We start from the raw sequence: 18,307 nt of genomic DNA, 5'->3' as shown, positions 1-18,307 counted from the left end.
AAACAGTGTCCTCAGATGTCATTTGTTCCTAGGGAAATCCAGTGTAGCCAACTTCAGCAATTTAGTGGTGACATGGTAGTCATGAATTAGCAGCTTCAATATTTCTTTTACAATAACACTGTTTTTCACACTTCCCATTATTTCTACAAACTGATTCTCTTTGTGTGACATAATAGAATATGTATAATAATAATATAAATTTTTCAAAGGTATCTATGAAGGGGCATTACCTTTAAAAGATTATAATGTACATGCCTGAATTTTGTTTAAAAGAAATTATTTACAACTTTTTTCTGAGATGTAGATGATGGATATTCACTACAAGAAGCATGACTATAAAAATATAAACCTTCCTCTTAAAAAAAAATTCAAGCTTCCATTGCAAAAACTGTAGGAAAATTACAAAGGAGCTTGTCTAGGAAAGCCTGAATTTCTGAATCTATCCAACTTCTTTTTATCATAAGTGAACGAGTAATTGACTTGCAATGTTTACATTTTGGCAATGTGAATATATCTAGGTAAACTTCCACTACCCAAAATTTCAAGGATTCGTGTGACAATGGGTGTCATTTCCAAAAATTTCTGGATGATTTGACGTGGAATGACCCAGCATCAATAGTGACAAGAAGGGCACTGTGTGATAAAGGAACAGGAACTATGGAGGGTCGGTGGAGGAAATTGCTGGTGTCTTTTACATAGGAGGGTAGGTTATGGGTAATAGGTTGAAGGTGTTCTCTCAGTGGGCACACAGTAACCAGAGGTTGATTTACGGACTTTAGGAAGCATGTAGAAGGTAGGAGTGCTGGGAGTGGTAGTGGTGAGCAGAGAGATGCACTCCAGAGAGAGGTTCTGGGATGGTCCTAAGGATTTGAGGATACACTGAAGAGCCTGCTGGATTTCTGGATTGGGGTCACTGAGGCAAGGTTTGTAGATGGATGAATCTGATAACTGATGGAGACCTTCGGCCACGTAATCCTTGAGGTTCAGAACAACAGTGGTAGAGCCTTTACCAGCAGGTAGGATTATAAGGTCGGGATCAGTTTTTAGGTGGTGGACTGTAGGTCTTTAAGTGGAAGTAAGGTTAGTTTGCATGTTGAGGTGTTGGGGAATGATGGTGAGGCAACAGTCAAGGTTAAGAAATTCTGGAAATTTAACAGGGGGTAATTTGTGGGCAGTGAGGGTGGATCACGGATGGATGGAGGAGTGAACTGAGTCAGGCAGGGTCCCCTCGTGACTCAGTACCATCCAGGACTGGGGTACCTGAATTACATTCTCCTCCAGGCTTTCAACTACTTCTTGTGCCATGAAATGAGAAATGTCCTACCCACTATCCTTCCCACTGCTCTCATTGTGGTATTCCGCCGCCCACCGAAGCTACTCAATACCCTCATCCGTGCCTATACAACTCCTGCTCCCAACCCCTTGCCTCATTGATCATGCTTATAGGAAACTCCGAAACAGAACCAAGCAAAGCGTGAGGAATGCCAAAATCAGACATGCCCGCTCTGTTATATGCGGCATATCAAAACCTGCTGCACTGTGGAAAAAGCTGCACAGTTTCGGTATAGGGAAGCGAAGATCTGACACTGTTTATCAAGCGTCTGCAGAAGAATTAAACAATTTCTTCTCAACAGCTGTAAACTGCCACGCAGCGACAAATTACCAGCCCCAAGATATCAATCTCTCGAGAGACAAGTTTTTCCTAAAACATGTCGCTACCAGCACAGTACACAAGGCAATTATGAGAATCTCTTCCGAGGCAGTAGGAAATGATGGAGTGAGCATTGGAATGATTAAGAACGTCGTAGACACTATTATTCCAGTTATCACAGACATCTTCAACCTGTCTCTTGTCAGTAGTACATATCCTACTGAGTGGAAGCGAAGTTTAATTCAACCTATACCCAAGACTGACAACCCTAAGTCGCCAGGTGACTACAGGCTGATCAGCATACTGCCTGCAATATCTAAAGCCCTAGAATACATCGTCCATGAACAGCTGACGGATTACCTCAAAACTCATAACATACAAGACAAATATCAGTCAGGCTTTCGAAAGCACCATAGTACAGCAACTGCATTAATCAAAGTAACTGATGACATTAAACATGCTATGGACAGACGTGAAGCTACCATCCTAACAGTGCTTGACTTTAGCAAGGCTTTTGATACAGTTGACTTTGATATACTACTAATTAAAAGGAAACAGCTGAATTTCTCAAACAGCGCAATACACTGGTTCAACAGCTACCTCAAAAACAGAAGTCAACAAGTCATTTGTGGGTTGGAAAAGTCATCACGGAAAAACGTGCACTCTGGAGTTCCCCAAGGCTCCGTACTTGGTCCATTATTTATTTATTTATTTTTTTATTTAGTTATTTGTTGTTCCATGGGACCAAATTAAGGAGAAGTCTCCATGGTCATGGAACGAGTCAATACATGAAATTATAACACGATATTAGAAACAGATAAAATGAAATATAAAAAAAAAAAAACATATTCAGGTGACAAGTCGTAAGTTTAAATGAAGACAATCAACAATGTAACACTGCAATTTGCTTAATTTTTTAGCTCTTCCAGGAGCTCCTCGACAGAATAGAAGGAATGAGCCATGAGGAAACTCTTCAGTTTAGACTTAAAAGAGTTTGGACTACTGCTAAGATTTTTGAGTTCTTGTGGTAGCTTATTGAAAATTGATGCAGCAGAATACTGCACTTCTTTCTGCACAAGAGTCAAGGAAGTGCATTCTACATGCAGATTTGATTTCTGCCTAGTATTAACTGAGTGAAAGCTGCTAACTCTTGGGAATATGCTAATATTGCTAACAACAAACGACATTAAAGAAAATATATACTGTGAGGGCAATGTCAGAATTCCCAGATTTTTGAATAGGGGTCGACAAGAGGTTCTCGAACTTACACCACATATAGCTCGAACAGCCCGTTTTCGAGCCAAAAATACTCTTTTTGAATCAGAAGAATTACCCCAAAAAATAATACCATACGACATAAGTGTATGAAAATATGCGAAGTAGACTACTTTTTGTGTTGAAGTGTCACTTATTTCAGATACTGTTCTAATGGTAAATAAAGCAGCATTTAGCTTCTGAACACGATCCTGGACATGGGCTTTCCACAACAGCTTACTATCTATCCGAACGCCTAGGAATTTGAACTATTCCGTCTCGTTTATAATATGCCCATTCTGTCTGATCAAAATATCGATTCTTGTTGAATTGTGAGTTAGAAACTGTAAAAACTGAGTCTTACTGTGATTTAGCATCAAATTATTTTCCACAAGCCACAAACTTCTTTCATGAACTACATTATTTGTTACTGTTTCAATATTACATACAAGATCCTTCACTATCAAGCTGGTGTCATCAGCAAACAGAAATATTTTTGAATCACCTGTAATACTAGAAGGCATATCATTTATATAAAGAAGAAACAGCAGTGGTCCCAGCACCGACCCTTGGGGAACGCCCTACTTAACAGTGCCCCATTGGGACTGAACATCACTACCACTCTCAATATTGCGGTGAATTGCCCTCTGCTTTCTGTTCTTAAAGTAAGAGACGAACCAATTGTAAGCTACTCCCCTTACTCCATAATGGTCCAACTTCTGCAGTAATATTTTGTGGTCAACACAGTCAAAAGCCTTCGTTAAATCAAAGAAAACACCTAGCGTTCGCAACCTTTTATTTAATCCGTCCAAAACCTCACAGAGAAAAGAGAATATAGCATTTTCAGTTGTTAAACCATTTCTAAAACCAAACTGAACATTTGACAGCAAATTATGTGAATTTAAATGCTCCAGTAACCTTGTATATACAACCTTCTCGATAACTTTAGCAAACACCGATGGCATAGAAATAGGTCTAAAATTGTCAACGTTATCAATGCCTCCCTTTTTATAAAGTGGCTTCACTACCGAGTACTTTAATCGGTCAGGAAACCGACCACTCCTAAAGGAAAAGTTACAGATATGGCTGAGAACTGGGCTAACATACATAGAACAATACTTCAGTATTCTGCTAGATACCCCGTCATATCCATGAGAGTTCTTGGTCTTTAGCGATTTAATTATTAACTCAATCTCCCTCTTGTCAGTATCATGGAGGAGCATTTCAGGTAACAGTCTCGGAACACTTTTTTCTAAGAGCGCTATATGATTCCCTGTTGGGATTAGGTTTCTATTTAGTTCACCTGCTATATTCAGAAAGTGATTATTAAATACTGTACATATATGCGACTTATCAGTAACACAGACATTCCCACTACGCACTGATTCTTTATCCTCGACCTGTCTCTGCAGACCAGCAACTTCCTTTACGACTGACCATATGGTTTTAATTTTATCCTGAGACTTAGCTATTCTAGCTGCATACCACATACTTTTTGCCTTCCTAATAACATTTTTAAGCACCTTACAATACTGTTTGTAATGGGCTGCTGCATTTAGATTTTCACTGTTTCTAACGTTTTGATATAATTGCCAGTTCTACAAGATATTCTTATCCCTCTAGTCAGTACCCTGTTTTAAACGTTCTAACGGAAAGCAACTTTCAAAGAGTATGAGAAAAGTCTTGAGAAAAGCGTTATATTTATCGTCTACTGTATCAGCGCTATAAACATCTTGCCACTCTTGTTCCTTTATAAGGTTTACAAAGGTCTCTACAGCAACTGGATCAGCTTTCCTGAACAGCTGAAGACTATATTTAACACGTGTTGCAGCATAAAAATCTTATAAAGTTAAAATTTGCGCATCATGATCTGAAAGGCCATTCACCTTTTTGCTAACAGAATGCCCTTCTAGTAATGAGGAATGAACAAAAATGTTGTCTATGGTTGTTCTACTGTTCCCTTGCACTCTCGTTGGAAAGAATACGGTTTGCATAAGATTATATGAATTAAAGAGGTCTACCAGCATTGTCTTCCTTGCACAATCACTTATACAATTAATATTGAAGTCACCACATATAACTAACTTTTTGTATTTCCTATAAAGTGAACCAAGAACCTCCTCTAGCTTTAGCAAAAATGTTGTGAAATCGGAGTCTGGGGATCTATAAATAACAACACATCAATTGACTCAAATGCGATGCCGTTTTTCACATACATGGCTACTCCCCCACACTCTTCTCACTGTACATTAATGATATTTCTTCAGTGATTCACTCCTGCAACTACCATCTATATGCCAACGACATCCAACTGCACATAAGTGCAAGCTCCAAGAACATTGCTGATGCAGTAGCGAGTATGAACACAGATCTTTGCTCTGTTTCTCGATGGGCACAGAACCTAGGTCTGAAACTAAACCCCAAGAAATCACAGGTCATAGTTATATCTCATCCAAAGTTAATCAGCCGGTACTTTCGTGAAACAGTCCCTCAAATACTCCTCAATGGTACCCAACTGCCATACCAAAAAACAGTAAAAGACCTTCGAATAATCTTGGATGAACACCTAAACTGGGAAGAACAAACAGTCACAGCTTGCCGGAAATCGCTCTCCTCCCTACATGCAATTCAAAAATTTTGAAAAATATTTCCAACCCATGTTAAACAAAAATTAGTCCAAACTCTAGTCTTGCCTAATCTTCACTACTGTGATGTAGTTCAACACGGCACAAATAGTGAAAATTTGAGATGCCTCGAGCTAGTGATGAATGCTTGCGTTAGATACGTGTGCAATATACGGTTGTATGATCATACCAGTCCTTCATACTCCCAGCTAGGTTGGATACGCCCACATAAGGCACGCGATCTCCACACGATGTGCTTACTTCATCGATTTCTTAGCCACTGGTGCCCCCAATACTTATCTTCACACATTAAACACCTATCATCATTCCACAACCGCAATACCAAATCGGATACGTCTAGCATCTTGGCTGTACCTTTACATAACACAAAATCTTTCTCCGTGTCATTCTCCATCTCAGCCATACGACTATGGAATGCGCTCCCCTGTGATCTGCGTCTTATCCAGAACCACTCAACATTCAAGAGGGAACTCAAAACTTACATATTAGGGACGGTATAGCCACCATTGTTGTGCCCCTCTCATCTCTTACTTTCTCCTCTCCATCATAGCTTCGAATTTTACCATTCTATTTCTCTTCCTCTAACCTATCTACCTCTTCTATATCTCTTTCACCCAATTCTATCGTCTTATGTCTCTGTTCGATGGAATAACTCACAAGCTGCAAGAACATAACGAGAAAATTCCCAACTAGCAATAGGACTGACATTCATAAAAGAAAAATATGTTTACTTTTATATACAGGGTTATTACAAATGATTGAAGCGATTTCACAGCTCTGCAATAACTTTATTATTTGAGATATTTTCAAAATGCCTTGCACACACATACAAAAGCTCAAAAAGCTTTTTTAGGCATTCCCAAATGTTCGATATGTGCCCCTTTAGTGATTCGGCAGACATCAAGCCGATAATCAAGTTCCTCCCACACTCGGCGCAGCATGTCCCCATCAATGAGTTCGAAAGCATCGTTGATGCGAGCTCGCAGCTCTGGCACGTTTCTTGGTACAGGAGGTTTAAACACTGAATCTTTCACATAACCCCACAGAGAGAAATCGCATTGGGTTAAGTCGGGAGAGCGTGGAGGCCATGACATGAATTGCTGATCATGATCTCCACCACGACCGATCCATCGGTTTTCCAATCTCCTGTTTAAGAAATGCCGAACATCATGATGGAAGTGCGGTGGAGCACCATCCTGTTGAAAGATGAAGTCGGCGCTGTCGGTCTCCAGTTGTGGCATGAGCCAATTTTCCGCGGGCTACGCGTGAAACTTGCCCGCACGCGTTCAACCGTTTCTTCGCTCACTGCAGGCCGACCCGTTGATTTCCCCTTACAGAGGCATCCAGAAGCTTTAAACTGCGCATACCATCGCCGAATGGAGTTAGCAGTTGGTGGATCTTTGTTGAACTTCATCCTGAAGTGTCGTTGCACTGTTATGACTGACTGATGTGAGTGCATTTCAAGCACGACATCCGCTTTCTCGGCTCCTGTCGCCATTTTGTCTCACTGCGCTCTCGAGCGCTCTGACGGCAGAAACCTGAAGTGCGGCTTCAGCCGAACAAAACTTTATGAGTTTTTCTACATATCTGTAGTGTGTCGTGACCATATGTCAATGAATGGAGCTACAGTGAATTTATGAAATCGCTTCAATCATTTGTAATAGCCCTGTACATAGTCGTTACTATTATTCTTATTATTCTTGATCGTTATAATTATTTTTTTGATTGTTATAATTATCATTGTACTACTGTTATAATCTCTATTTTTTATTTAACATTAATATTGTACAACACGTTACATGTCCTTAATGTTCTGTAAAAACTGTAATTCATTCAATCTGAGTATGCCTGGTTAGGTGTAAGAGAGGGCCTGAAGGCCCTAATCTTGCCAGGTAAAATAAATGCATCAATAAATAAATAAATAGACCTAGATGCAAGACCTGTCCCATATACCCTCCCACCACCAACTACTACTCCCGTCTGGTCACAAACATCACCTATCTCATCAAAAGCAGGGCTACCCGTGAAACCAGTCTCGTGATTTACAAGTTAAGCTGCAATCAGTGTGCTGCATTCTACTTGGGTATGAAAATCAACAAGCTGTCTGTCCACATGAATGGCCACCGACAAAATGAGGCCAAGTAACACCTGGACCATCCTGTTGCTGAGCTCTCCGCCCAACATGATGTTCCTCGTTTCAATGACTGCTTCACAGCCTGTGCAATAAGGATCCTTCTCACCACCAGCTTTTCTGAATAGCACAGATGGCATCTCTCCCTGCAATATATCCTACTTTCCCGTAACCCTCCTAGCCTCAACTTTGGTTAGTCACTGTCCCTACCCATCTAGCCCCTTCCCTGTTTCAATTCTAGCACTATACAGCCCCCTACTCTACCAATATGGATGGGACACATTCTGAGACATGAAAGTCTTCTCCACACTATAACGGAAGGCCTTGTGGAGGGCAAAAGGGCAAGAGGCAGACCTAGAAGAAAGTACATAAGCCAGATAATGCAGAACCTAGGATGCGGAAGTTTCACGGAATTGAAGAGGCTGGCCGACAATTGCACTGAATGGAGAGCTGCTGCAAATCAATCTTAGGATTGGCAACTTAAGAAGAAGACTCTACCAATGCTCCCAGTCTTTTTACTTTTGTCCTTTTCCACTACTCTCCTCTTTCCCCAGCCCGCTGTCTAACCTCCCAACCGCACCTAGCTATCCTACTCTCCACCTCGTCCATGCACAGTCCCAACAGCACCTTTACCGTCTCCCAACCCTACCCTGCTATCCCTCCCTCTCCCCACCCCAGCCTCCTCCTTACCCCCACCCGGTTGTCTCTCCCATAATGCACCGCTACTCACAGTATGGCTCCAGCTGCCCAAGACTGTGGTCGTGCGTGCGTGCGTGTGTGTGTGTGTGTGTGTGTGTGTGTGTGTGTGTGTGTGTGTTTTGTCTATTTTTGACAAAGGCATTGTTGGCTGAAAGCTAATGTTCAGACAAACTCTTTGTTGTGCCTTTCTGCAAGTCAGCATCTCAGCTATATGGTGAATAGCGAGTAAAACAGAAGTGTTATAGGCCCTGCGTTGTCCCTGATCTACACAAACAATTTAGGAGACAATCTGAGCAGCCCTCTTAGATTGTTTGCAGATGATGCTGTCGTTTACCATCATGCAATGTCATCAGATGATTAAAACAAATATCTAAATGATTTAGGCAAAATATTCGTATAGTGTAAAAAGTGGCAATTGACTCTAAATCATGAAAAGTGTGAAGTCATCCATTTGAGCACCAAAACGAATCCACCAAATTCAGTTACACAATAAATACCACAAATCTAAAGGCTATAAACTCCACTAAATACTTAGGGATTAGAATTACGACTATCTTAAATTGGGAAGATCCCACAGATAATGTTGTGGGGAAAGCAAGCCAAAGATTGTGATTTATTGGTAGGACACTTAGAAAATCTAACATGTGTAGCAAAGAGACAGCAAACACTATGGTAGTCTGCCCTCTTCTGGAATATTGCTGTGTGGTGTGGGATCTGCAACAGAGAGGATTGATGGAGGACACTGAAAAAGTTCAGAAGGGTAGCTCATTTTGTATTACTGTGAAACACAGGAAAGAATACCATGTATATAATACAAGAACTGGTGTGGCAGCCATTAAAACAAATGTGTTTTTCACTACGGCAGGACCTTCTCTTGAAATTTTGAATCATCAACTTTCTCCTCGGAGTGTGAATATATTTTGTTGGCACCCTCGTAGATTGGGAGAAATAAGAAAATAATAATAGAATTCAGAGTTCTTGTGGAAAACTTAGAGCTCATTTTTCCAGCATGCTGTTTGAGGTGGAACAGTAGGGAAGTAGCTTCAAGGTGGTTCTGCCAGGCACTTAACTGTGAACTGCAGAGGAATCATGTAGATGTAGATGAATCACTATATATAAAAGGCAAAGTCCTAAATGACAGACTGACTCACTTACTGACTCACCATCACCACCCAGCCCAAACAGCAATGGATAGAAACTTGAAATTTGGAGGTCATGTTGATCTTTTACTGTAGGCATAGTTTCAAAAGGGATTTTTCAAAATTCCACTCATAAGGGGGTGAAATAGGGTTTGAAAGGTTTTCTGAAAATATTTGGTTTCCCAGCCAGAAATAAAGAAATACATGTTTCAGTAAATCTGAAAAGTTAACCCCCATAGGGGAGAAATGATGGGTGGATTTTTTAAAAATGTAAATCATTATAAAAAACTACTGCAGCATTTTTAAAGCTTCATCTATGAGAAATTGTATTCGACATCTCTATAAAAAATTTTAAAAAATACGCCATTTCACTGCTTTTGGAAATTCAACCCTTAAGAAGGTGAAATAGGGGGTGAAAAGTCTTATGAAAATATTTTTAAAGCTAAATCTTCGAAAATTAGTGTTTGGCTTCTCGGTTAGAAATGAAAAAATATGTATTTCACTATTTTTGGATGTTCAACCCCTAAGGGGGTAAAATAGGGGCAGACTGATTCATTGACTCATCATTGCCTCATCATTGCCCAGTCAAACTGCTAAGGACGAAATTTGGAAGAGGGTGTGGATCTTATACTGTAGGCATCGTTTAAGAAGAGACTGTTGAAATTCCACTCGTAAGGGGGTAAAATAGGGGCAGACCAATTCATTGACTCATCATTGCCCAGCCAAATTGCTAAGGCCAGAAACTTGAAATTTGGAAGAGGGTATGGATCTTATACTGTAGGCATCGTTTCAGAAGAGACTCTAGAAATTCCACTCCTATGGGGGTGAAATGCTTTTCGAAAATATGTCACTATTAAGGCAATTCTGAAGCTAGAAATACTTAAAGTGGTATTTGGTTTCTCAGTCAGAAATAAAAAATATGTCTGAATGTCCATCTTTCCAGAGATGCTTGTGAGGCTCAACTATTCGATACAGGATGTCACACCAAACACCTTTCAGCCATCTAGTTTCCAAACTTTTTTTATTTGGCTGCAGGTTTCAGCGATTTATTAATACCATTTTCATCTTCAGGCCCCTGTCTGACATATAGGAAGATTCCACCTCGGTTCTGGTCAAAACATGGGCTATCATTCGAATACTGGTATCAGTAGATTTCTGCTTGCTACAGCAATCACTTCAACCATCCTCTACCAAACAGATGACGGTTGAAGCAATCGCTGTAACAAGCACAAATCTACTAATACCACTACTCGAATGATGGCCACTGTTTTGACCAGAACTGAGGTGGGATCTTTCTACATGTCAGACAGGGGCCTGAAGATGGCATAGTAAATCGCTGAAACTGGTAGCCAAATATAGTAAGTTTGGAAATCAGATGGATGAAAGGCGTTTGATTTGACATCTTGTAAAAAATATGTATTTCAGCATTTTTGGAAATTCAACCCGAAGAGGATAAAATGGTGGGTGGAAGTTACTTCAAAATAAATCGTCATTACAAGAACTATTAAAGCAATTTTGCAGCTACATCTGCACTAATTGGTATTTAACTTCTCTCTTAGAAATAAAAAAAAATTGCATGTTTCAGTAGTTTTGGAAATTCAACATGCAAAGGGTGTGAAATGAGGGTTGACAGATTTTACAAAATTATTTCATTACGAAAGCACTTTCAAGGGTAAATCTATGAAAATTTGTATTTGTCTTTTCCGTTAAAAATAAAAAATATGTGTTTTACTGCTTTTGGAAATTCAGAACATAGGGGAGTGAAATAGGGGAAGAAAATTTTTAAGAAAATATTTATTTATATTTAAAAAATTTTAAAGGTAAATCTAAGGAAACTGGTATTTCATTTCTTGCTTGGATACAAAGAAACATGTTAGTGGATGAAAGTTTCTATGGAAATATCTCCACAAGAATGCAATGCCATGACGAACAAAAACTTTGGAATGCAGCTACTGGAATAGCTTTTTGGTAAGAAGTACACTTGGAAAAGACAATGCTTCTATGGCCTTAATTAGCATGAAAAGTTTAGAAGGTGTTTGTGAACAGCATAAAAATTCTATTAAAGAGAAGCAAAAAAATCCGTACAGGCAGCACAGTCTACGCGAGCCAGGCTGTGGGTGCTAAGGTAGTATACTATATTTGCAACCAGTAGTCTTTAATAAATGTGCTACTAGAAAGTAAATATTTTGGGAGTACTGGTAACAACTCACTGAATAGCAGAACTGTTGAGTTGCTTATAGGTATCAAACAAGACTCCTTATGAAAGGATAGTTGCTACTCACCATATAGCTGAGATGCTGAGTTGCACAACCCCTACTCCCAATGCCTAGCCTCATGGCTCGCATCCCTGTAATAGACAAGATGCAAGACCTGTCCCATACAGCCACCACCACCACCACTTACTCCAGTCTGGCCACAAAGATCACCTATCCCATTAAAGGCAGGATTACCTGTGAAACCAGTCATGTGATCTATAAGCTAAGCTGCAACCAATGTGCTGCATTCTATGTGGTCGTGACAAGCAACAAGCTGTCTGTCCACACGAATGGCCATCAACAAACTGCAGCCAAGAAACAAGTGAACCACCCTGTTGCTGAGAATGCTACCAGCACAACATCCTTCATTTCAATGACTGCTTCACAGCCTGTGCCATATGGAGCCTTGCCACCAGCACCAGCTTTTCAAATTGCGCAAGTGGAAACTTTCCCTGCAATATAGCCTACGTCCCCGTAACCCTCCTGGCCTCAACCTTCATAGTCATGTCCTCACCCATCAGCCCCTTTCCCTGTTCCCATTACAGCACTACATGGCCTCTTTTCCACCAACAAGCCTTTTACTTTTCTCCTTTTCTGCTTCCCCTGCCCTCCACCTCTCCACCAATCCCTCTGTCTAACCTTCCGATTGCACTTAGCTCCCCTACCCTCCGTCCACCTCATCTCTGCATGCTTCCTCCTGAGCAGCACTTCACCCCCCCCCCCCCCGCCACCTATACCCTACTAACCCTTCCCCCTCTCCCCACCCCAGCCTCCTCCTTACCCCCACCCAGTTGCCTCTCCCATCATGCACTGCTGCTGCTACTCGTAGTGTGGCTTCAGCTGCCAGAAACTGCGGTCACAGGCGTGTGAGTTGTGTTTGCATGAATGAGTGTGTGTGTGTGTGTGTGTGTGTGTGTGTGTGTGTGTGTGTGTGTGTGTGTTTGTGTGTGTGCGCGGGTCTGTTCTATTTTTGACAAAGGGCGTGTTGGCCGAAAGCTTATTTTGTGACAGTCTTTTTATTGTGCCTATCTGTGACTCAGTATCTCTGCTATATGGTGAACAGCAACTATCATTTTCACAATATTGTTACATTCAATCCTGGATTTTCATTTGTTTGATTTAGACTCATATTTTTGTTATTTTTGGGACAAATCCTCATCTCTCTCTCTCTCTCTCTCTCTCTCTCTCTCTCTCTCTCTCTCTCACACACACACACACACACACACACACACACACACACACAAATGTGTGTGAGTACATTGTGCTGGTTGACTATCCACAAGCACCTCTGCAACTTGACTGGGTTGAGGGTATGTATCGGGTGGAATGGGCGAGGGGAGAAAGGAGACTGCAAGTGGGAGGGAGGGTAGGTGAAGGGTGGCTAATAGCTCGGATAGAACCACCAGGTGTAAAAGGTAGGAATGGCATGCAGGCGCTGCGGCTCATGCAGGACTGAAGTTCGCTAAGGACTGCAAATGAATCTACTGAAGCAAACTTTCTTCATCCAGGGTTACAAATTTCAATTTTTATTCTACTACTTTATGTGGGACTTTGTTACTGAATAGTTCCTTAAGGTACCCAAGAAAAAGTTATTTGTGTTCAGTTCTGGAAATGCTAACTGACCTACAACCAAAAATCAGTATCCAGTGGTAGTTGTAGTGGAAATTAAGGGACAGTCAATATGTATCTTCCACAACTACTCAAAACAATGGCAACTCCAGGTTTAAATATCAACAATATTATGAAAAGGATACAGTGCTGCTGACAGGCACAATGAAAAGTTACAAGTTACACATTGTAGTTTTCGGTCAAAGCCTTCTCCAGCAAACAAAACACACACACACACACACACACACACACACACACACACACACACACACAAAGTGAGCATGCCTCAGCCATGTGTGCATGAGGTGAGCTTGCTTGTGTGAATGTGTGTGTGTTTTCTTTGCTGAAGGAGGCTTTGACCGAAAACTACAATGTGTAACAGTCTTTTTGTTGTGCCTGTCTCCAACTAAAAAGGGTCTTCTTTAAGGTGGGTAACAACAACATTTTAAAAGTCTGCTTAGGATTACACCAGAAACTCACCCAAAACATTCATATCCTTCCAGCGACGATCTGCCTGGCAGAGAAGTGTACGGAGGTCTGTCACTTCATTCCACCGAGCGAGGATGTCACTTCGCCTGATGAGCAGTACCGAGGGGCTGGACAGTTGAGGCCACAGGGCTTCCTCACTGACACACTCTAGGGGGTTGGTGAGGTAGATGCCTTGAGGACCAACACCAAAAACCATTTGGTGGTGCCATGCATCTGGCACTGGGCTACCTGGGGCTACACCCTTCTGTAAATTCAGTGTCAGGATTGGCACAGCACCTGTAACCATAATTTAAAATATTATACAAACACATAGCAAACATTTCATGAGTCATAGTAAAGAGAACACAGTAGTAAGAGAGCAGGGTGAGTAGTTCCACAGGCCAGTATGGCAAGACTGTTTTTTAGGTCAAAAAGCACTTATTGTTTTGATGTAAGCCCTCTTTTACAGTCAGTTCATTTTGTACAGTGTTTTTACAGGGAGCAGGTTACATCACTATAGTGGGATCCTATTGTCGTCATGATCTTCATTCCGAAGACTGGTTTGTTGCAGCTCTCCATGGTACTCTATCCTGTGCGAGCCCTCTTCATCTTCAAATAGCAATGGAAATATTACTGATGAAGTGCTGCTAAAGCAGAGTTACTAAACACAACCTTCTGAAATTCCTTCACCAAAGAAGATGAAGTAAATATTCTAGCATTCGAATCAAGAATAGCAGCCACAGGGTGTATACGTGGACGAGGAAAAAAAATTCTCGGATTTCCCGGTTAGAAATACACTTTCTCCCGGATGAAATTACACTTTTTCCGTGTTAAGTAACAGTATACTTTTCCTCGGAACTGTAAAACTTATCAATCCTTTCAATGGTTGTGGTTTTGTACACCGGCATAGAATTTCCCGGCGCTTTAGAAAACTCAACTTGGGGAAAAAACAAGTTTTGGAAAGATGTGCAGCAACATCTAGACTGCATATTTCGTATTACAAAAGTATAAATTCTAATTCCACCAAACACCACATGTTACTTTCCGAAGGATTGAGATCGAGATTGCGGTGCGCTTTTGTAAGCTGGTCATAGCACATGTCAAGCGATCTCGACAGCCGATGACAGCGGATATTCGGAGCATAGGACACGTGATGTAGTCAGCCAATAGCAACATCACTGTTAAGTAGCGCGAACACATAAATAGGGAAAGGTAATGGTTTAAACTAATATACATAGTGTTGCTAAAAGAAAAGAAAAGCTTTCATGTACCCTATAATATTGGCCTCAAAGATTAATAAGCTGCAAGAGAAGCTAGGCTTTCACATGTAATGTTGATCTTTTTTGCACGTGTTACACTTTAAGATACATCACAAAAATGTGCCAGTAATTTTTTTAACGACGACATAAATGTCTGATCTTCTGGGCTCAAAAATATTCTAAATGGTCATTCTCAAAGATTTGAATTTTGAATGAGAGTCAAACGCTCTGTGATTTATGAAATTCATCGGACATTCACACACAGAGTTCATCTTGTGTAAAAGGAAATTTACTTTACTTGAAAGTAACACTTTTCAAACAACCATTCGGAATATTTTCCTGCAACCTGTTAGAATTAGATTCGTTTCAGCAGTTGCGCCGGATGACAGGTGTCGCCGTGCTTGCGCAGCTACGATGACGCAGGAAGCCCATACGTTCGTACGTGTAAAACATTAAAAGATCTTGCATTATGTCATAAAAGAAACAAGATGTTAGAGGATACTCCAAGAGCATGGGAATTTTGTGAACCCTACTAAAATGCATAATTCAGCTTAAAGTGCACATTCATATGTTCAGATTCTGATGTAAATATTCTTGGAGTACCAGTACCGCATTCTCTGATGTTTGGTTCTTTATTATGGCATAATGCCATATGTGCTAGATGATGAAAACATGAACTTGAAATGTAGCGAACAGTTGAACTAGGCAATAGTGTGGAATTAAACACTTCGTTTCAAATAAACTGACTGCCTCAGGAGAAAAGATTAATAAAAGTCAAATTTCTTTAACAAACCGACAAAGATAACTTCATTGTTCTGCAAGGCGATTAACGCTTGACTGTCAGAAAGGTCGAAACAAAATAAAATCTGAAATTAATAACTTATTTTAGCATTCCGTAATTATGAGAATGTATTTTAATTCACTTGATAGCTCCCGACCACAGAAATCCGTTTTGTTTTCATTTGACGTGAGAGCAATAAACGAAGAGGAAACAGCAAAATCACATAACGTAAACACGGGTCACATGGAGGCTACCACCTCCCCACTACAACTTAGACTGCTCTGTGCATCAGGTCCGGATCTACGATATTTCCGAACCAGGCCAATATTAGACAGTGGCGCTCCCCATCCCTTGAGCGTTTGAGGTAAGACGCCAAAAATTTAAAAAATCGACTTTTCAAAAATATCTTCATACTGTAGCGCACGTCTTTCTGAAGTATCTGATACATAAAACATGTATGATGAAGGCAATGTAAGACATGTTATTTGGTGTTAAGTATGCCAAAGTGCAGTGCCAAGCCTCTTCATACAGCATTCTTCCATCGCACGTCTTTGAATTTCGCTCTGTGGAATTCAAATGTGTAATATTTTGTAACGGGTGCCATCAAACTATATTCAGACCAGTAGAAATTAAAATGTCCTGTGGTGCCTCTCCTGTTCACAGTCGGCCGGTTTGACATCCTGCCCCGCTTTAAAAAAATCTCGCAATTAATAGTGGATGGGATTATTTGTAACCAGGAGAACAAGAACTCTTCAGAAAATTTGCAGTCTTTACTGCCTATTAGCTAATAACTTGCTGTAAAGACGAGACAAGCAAGACAGTACACATTTCTTCAATCCTTAAGTCCCAGCTTTTTTTTTTTCCCCTCTCTAATCTTGCCACAGCTTTATATGGCATACTTTCCTTTCTGGGAAAGAATCTATTACGCTATCAAAGTTCGTCAATGTTTTGCTACATGAAAAAACAAAATGTCGTTGTCTAATACCAGAAAAGCTGTTAATACAAATAGTACCCAAGGCTGGTGTGGTTTCTCGATCTGATTATGTGTATTTTGTCACTGTCTGCTAGATAAAACGAAATAGGCCTGCCTAATATTGCAGAAGTTGTTACATGCACCAAATAAACGAGACTGTTTTGGCACAATTGGTCATTTTTATAACACGACAGAATATAATTCACGAAGTACCAATATCAAAAGCCCATTAGGCCTACTACAAGCAAAAAGTTTTATATTAGGAAATAATTTCACATTTCATTCACACTCTCTAGCTTCCGAAGCAAGAGATCGAAAGGGGTAAGCGCGTAATTTTTATATAAATTTGGAATCGTCATATTCTTCCGTAATTTGTGAGAGTCTCCGTTTCTTCTCCTTCCTCGTTCTAACAAACAATCTTGTCATCACTAATTCTGTAACTATTCCTGCCAGTGTCACAATTTATTCTCTGGTTAACTTCACTAACCCTGCCACAATCACCGGTTTAGTAATCCCGCATTTGTTCTCCGGTTAGGTGTTATTAAGTGCTCGTACAACGCGTTTTCCGTGCTACTCCCAGAATAGAACTTTATCTGCTGCTAGCCAGGGACTGTAGTGTACTGGTCTGGCCAAAAATTTTCTGTCAAAATTTCATTTTCTTGGATACACGGAAAAGACAACACATAATCTTAGTTGCCTGTTATTCCTGTTAATCTTTTATTCCCACTCTGGTAGGCTGAATCTATGGAATTCGTTAGTAATTATAACAATGCTGATGATTTGCAAACCCAGTCGACCACATAAACAGCGATTGTCATTTACCCTTTCGGCTTTATTCGCTCAACTCGTATAGACCCCTATCCTTTTGTCTGCAGAAAAGTTTATTTCTAGATGCGATGAGGATTCCCCTGGCGGAGACATCACTTACATTATGCACGCATTCAAAAAGCAATTTACAATTCATTCAGAAATCAACTTAGAATTTGATCATTAAAGTTCAAAAACCAACAGGGATGCGTTCAAAATCATATGAGTAATTGATAGACCAACGTGTGCTGGATGCTAGGCGCTTTGTGAAACAAGGTCTTTTTCCTCAATAATATGAATTTGGTCCCCCCCCCCCCCCCCCTTAAGAAACTGCCGCATGCAACAGATAGATACCCCAGTTTGCACCTGCTCCCTAGTTTCGGGCCTGTTGCGCATATGTGAATCTCCCAGCTTAGGTGCACCAGTAAAATTTTTCTGGATAGCATCTGGCTGCTTGCTGCTATTACTTATACAGCTAACTGCCACACTTCTGTAGCCAGAAGTGGGAGAAGGTACTACTCATACACGACTTAACTGCACGTGCGCATAAACACGCCAGAAACCGCTCAAACGAATCTAATGTAAACAGTTGTAACGTCACGCTCATCAGAGGCAATTTGTTGTTATGAAACATTGC

The 18,307-nt window shown here is 40.6% G+C and overlaps 1 protein-coding gene across 2 annotated transcripts in view; it reads right to left on the bottom strand.

The window, feature by feature from the left end:
- LOC126191094 (uncharacterized) overlaps positions 1 to 18,307 on the bottom strand; it is an 86,495-nt gene that overhangs the window by 28,870 nt on the left and 39,318 nt on the right. For both annotated transcript variants that reach the window (XM_049931822.1, XM_049931821.1), the window contains exon 4: positions 13,863 to 14,147. In XM_049931822.1, the coding sequence (XP_049787779.1) occupies positions 13,863 to 14,147 (285 nt within the window). The remainder of the gene's footprint in view (positions 1 to 13,862; positions 14,148 to 18,307) is intronic.

Source organism: Schistocerca cancellata, chromosome 6 (genome assembly GCF_023864275.1).
Source record: "Schistocerca cancellata isolate TAMUIC-IGC-003103 chromosome 6, iqSchCanc2.1, whole genome shotgun sequence".
Classification (NCBI taxonomy): domain Eukaryota; kingdom Metazoa; phylum Arthropoda; class Insecta; order Orthoptera; family Acrididae; genus Schistocerca; species Schistocerca cancellata.
This window is presented reverse-complemented; position numbering and strand designations above follow the sequence as displayed.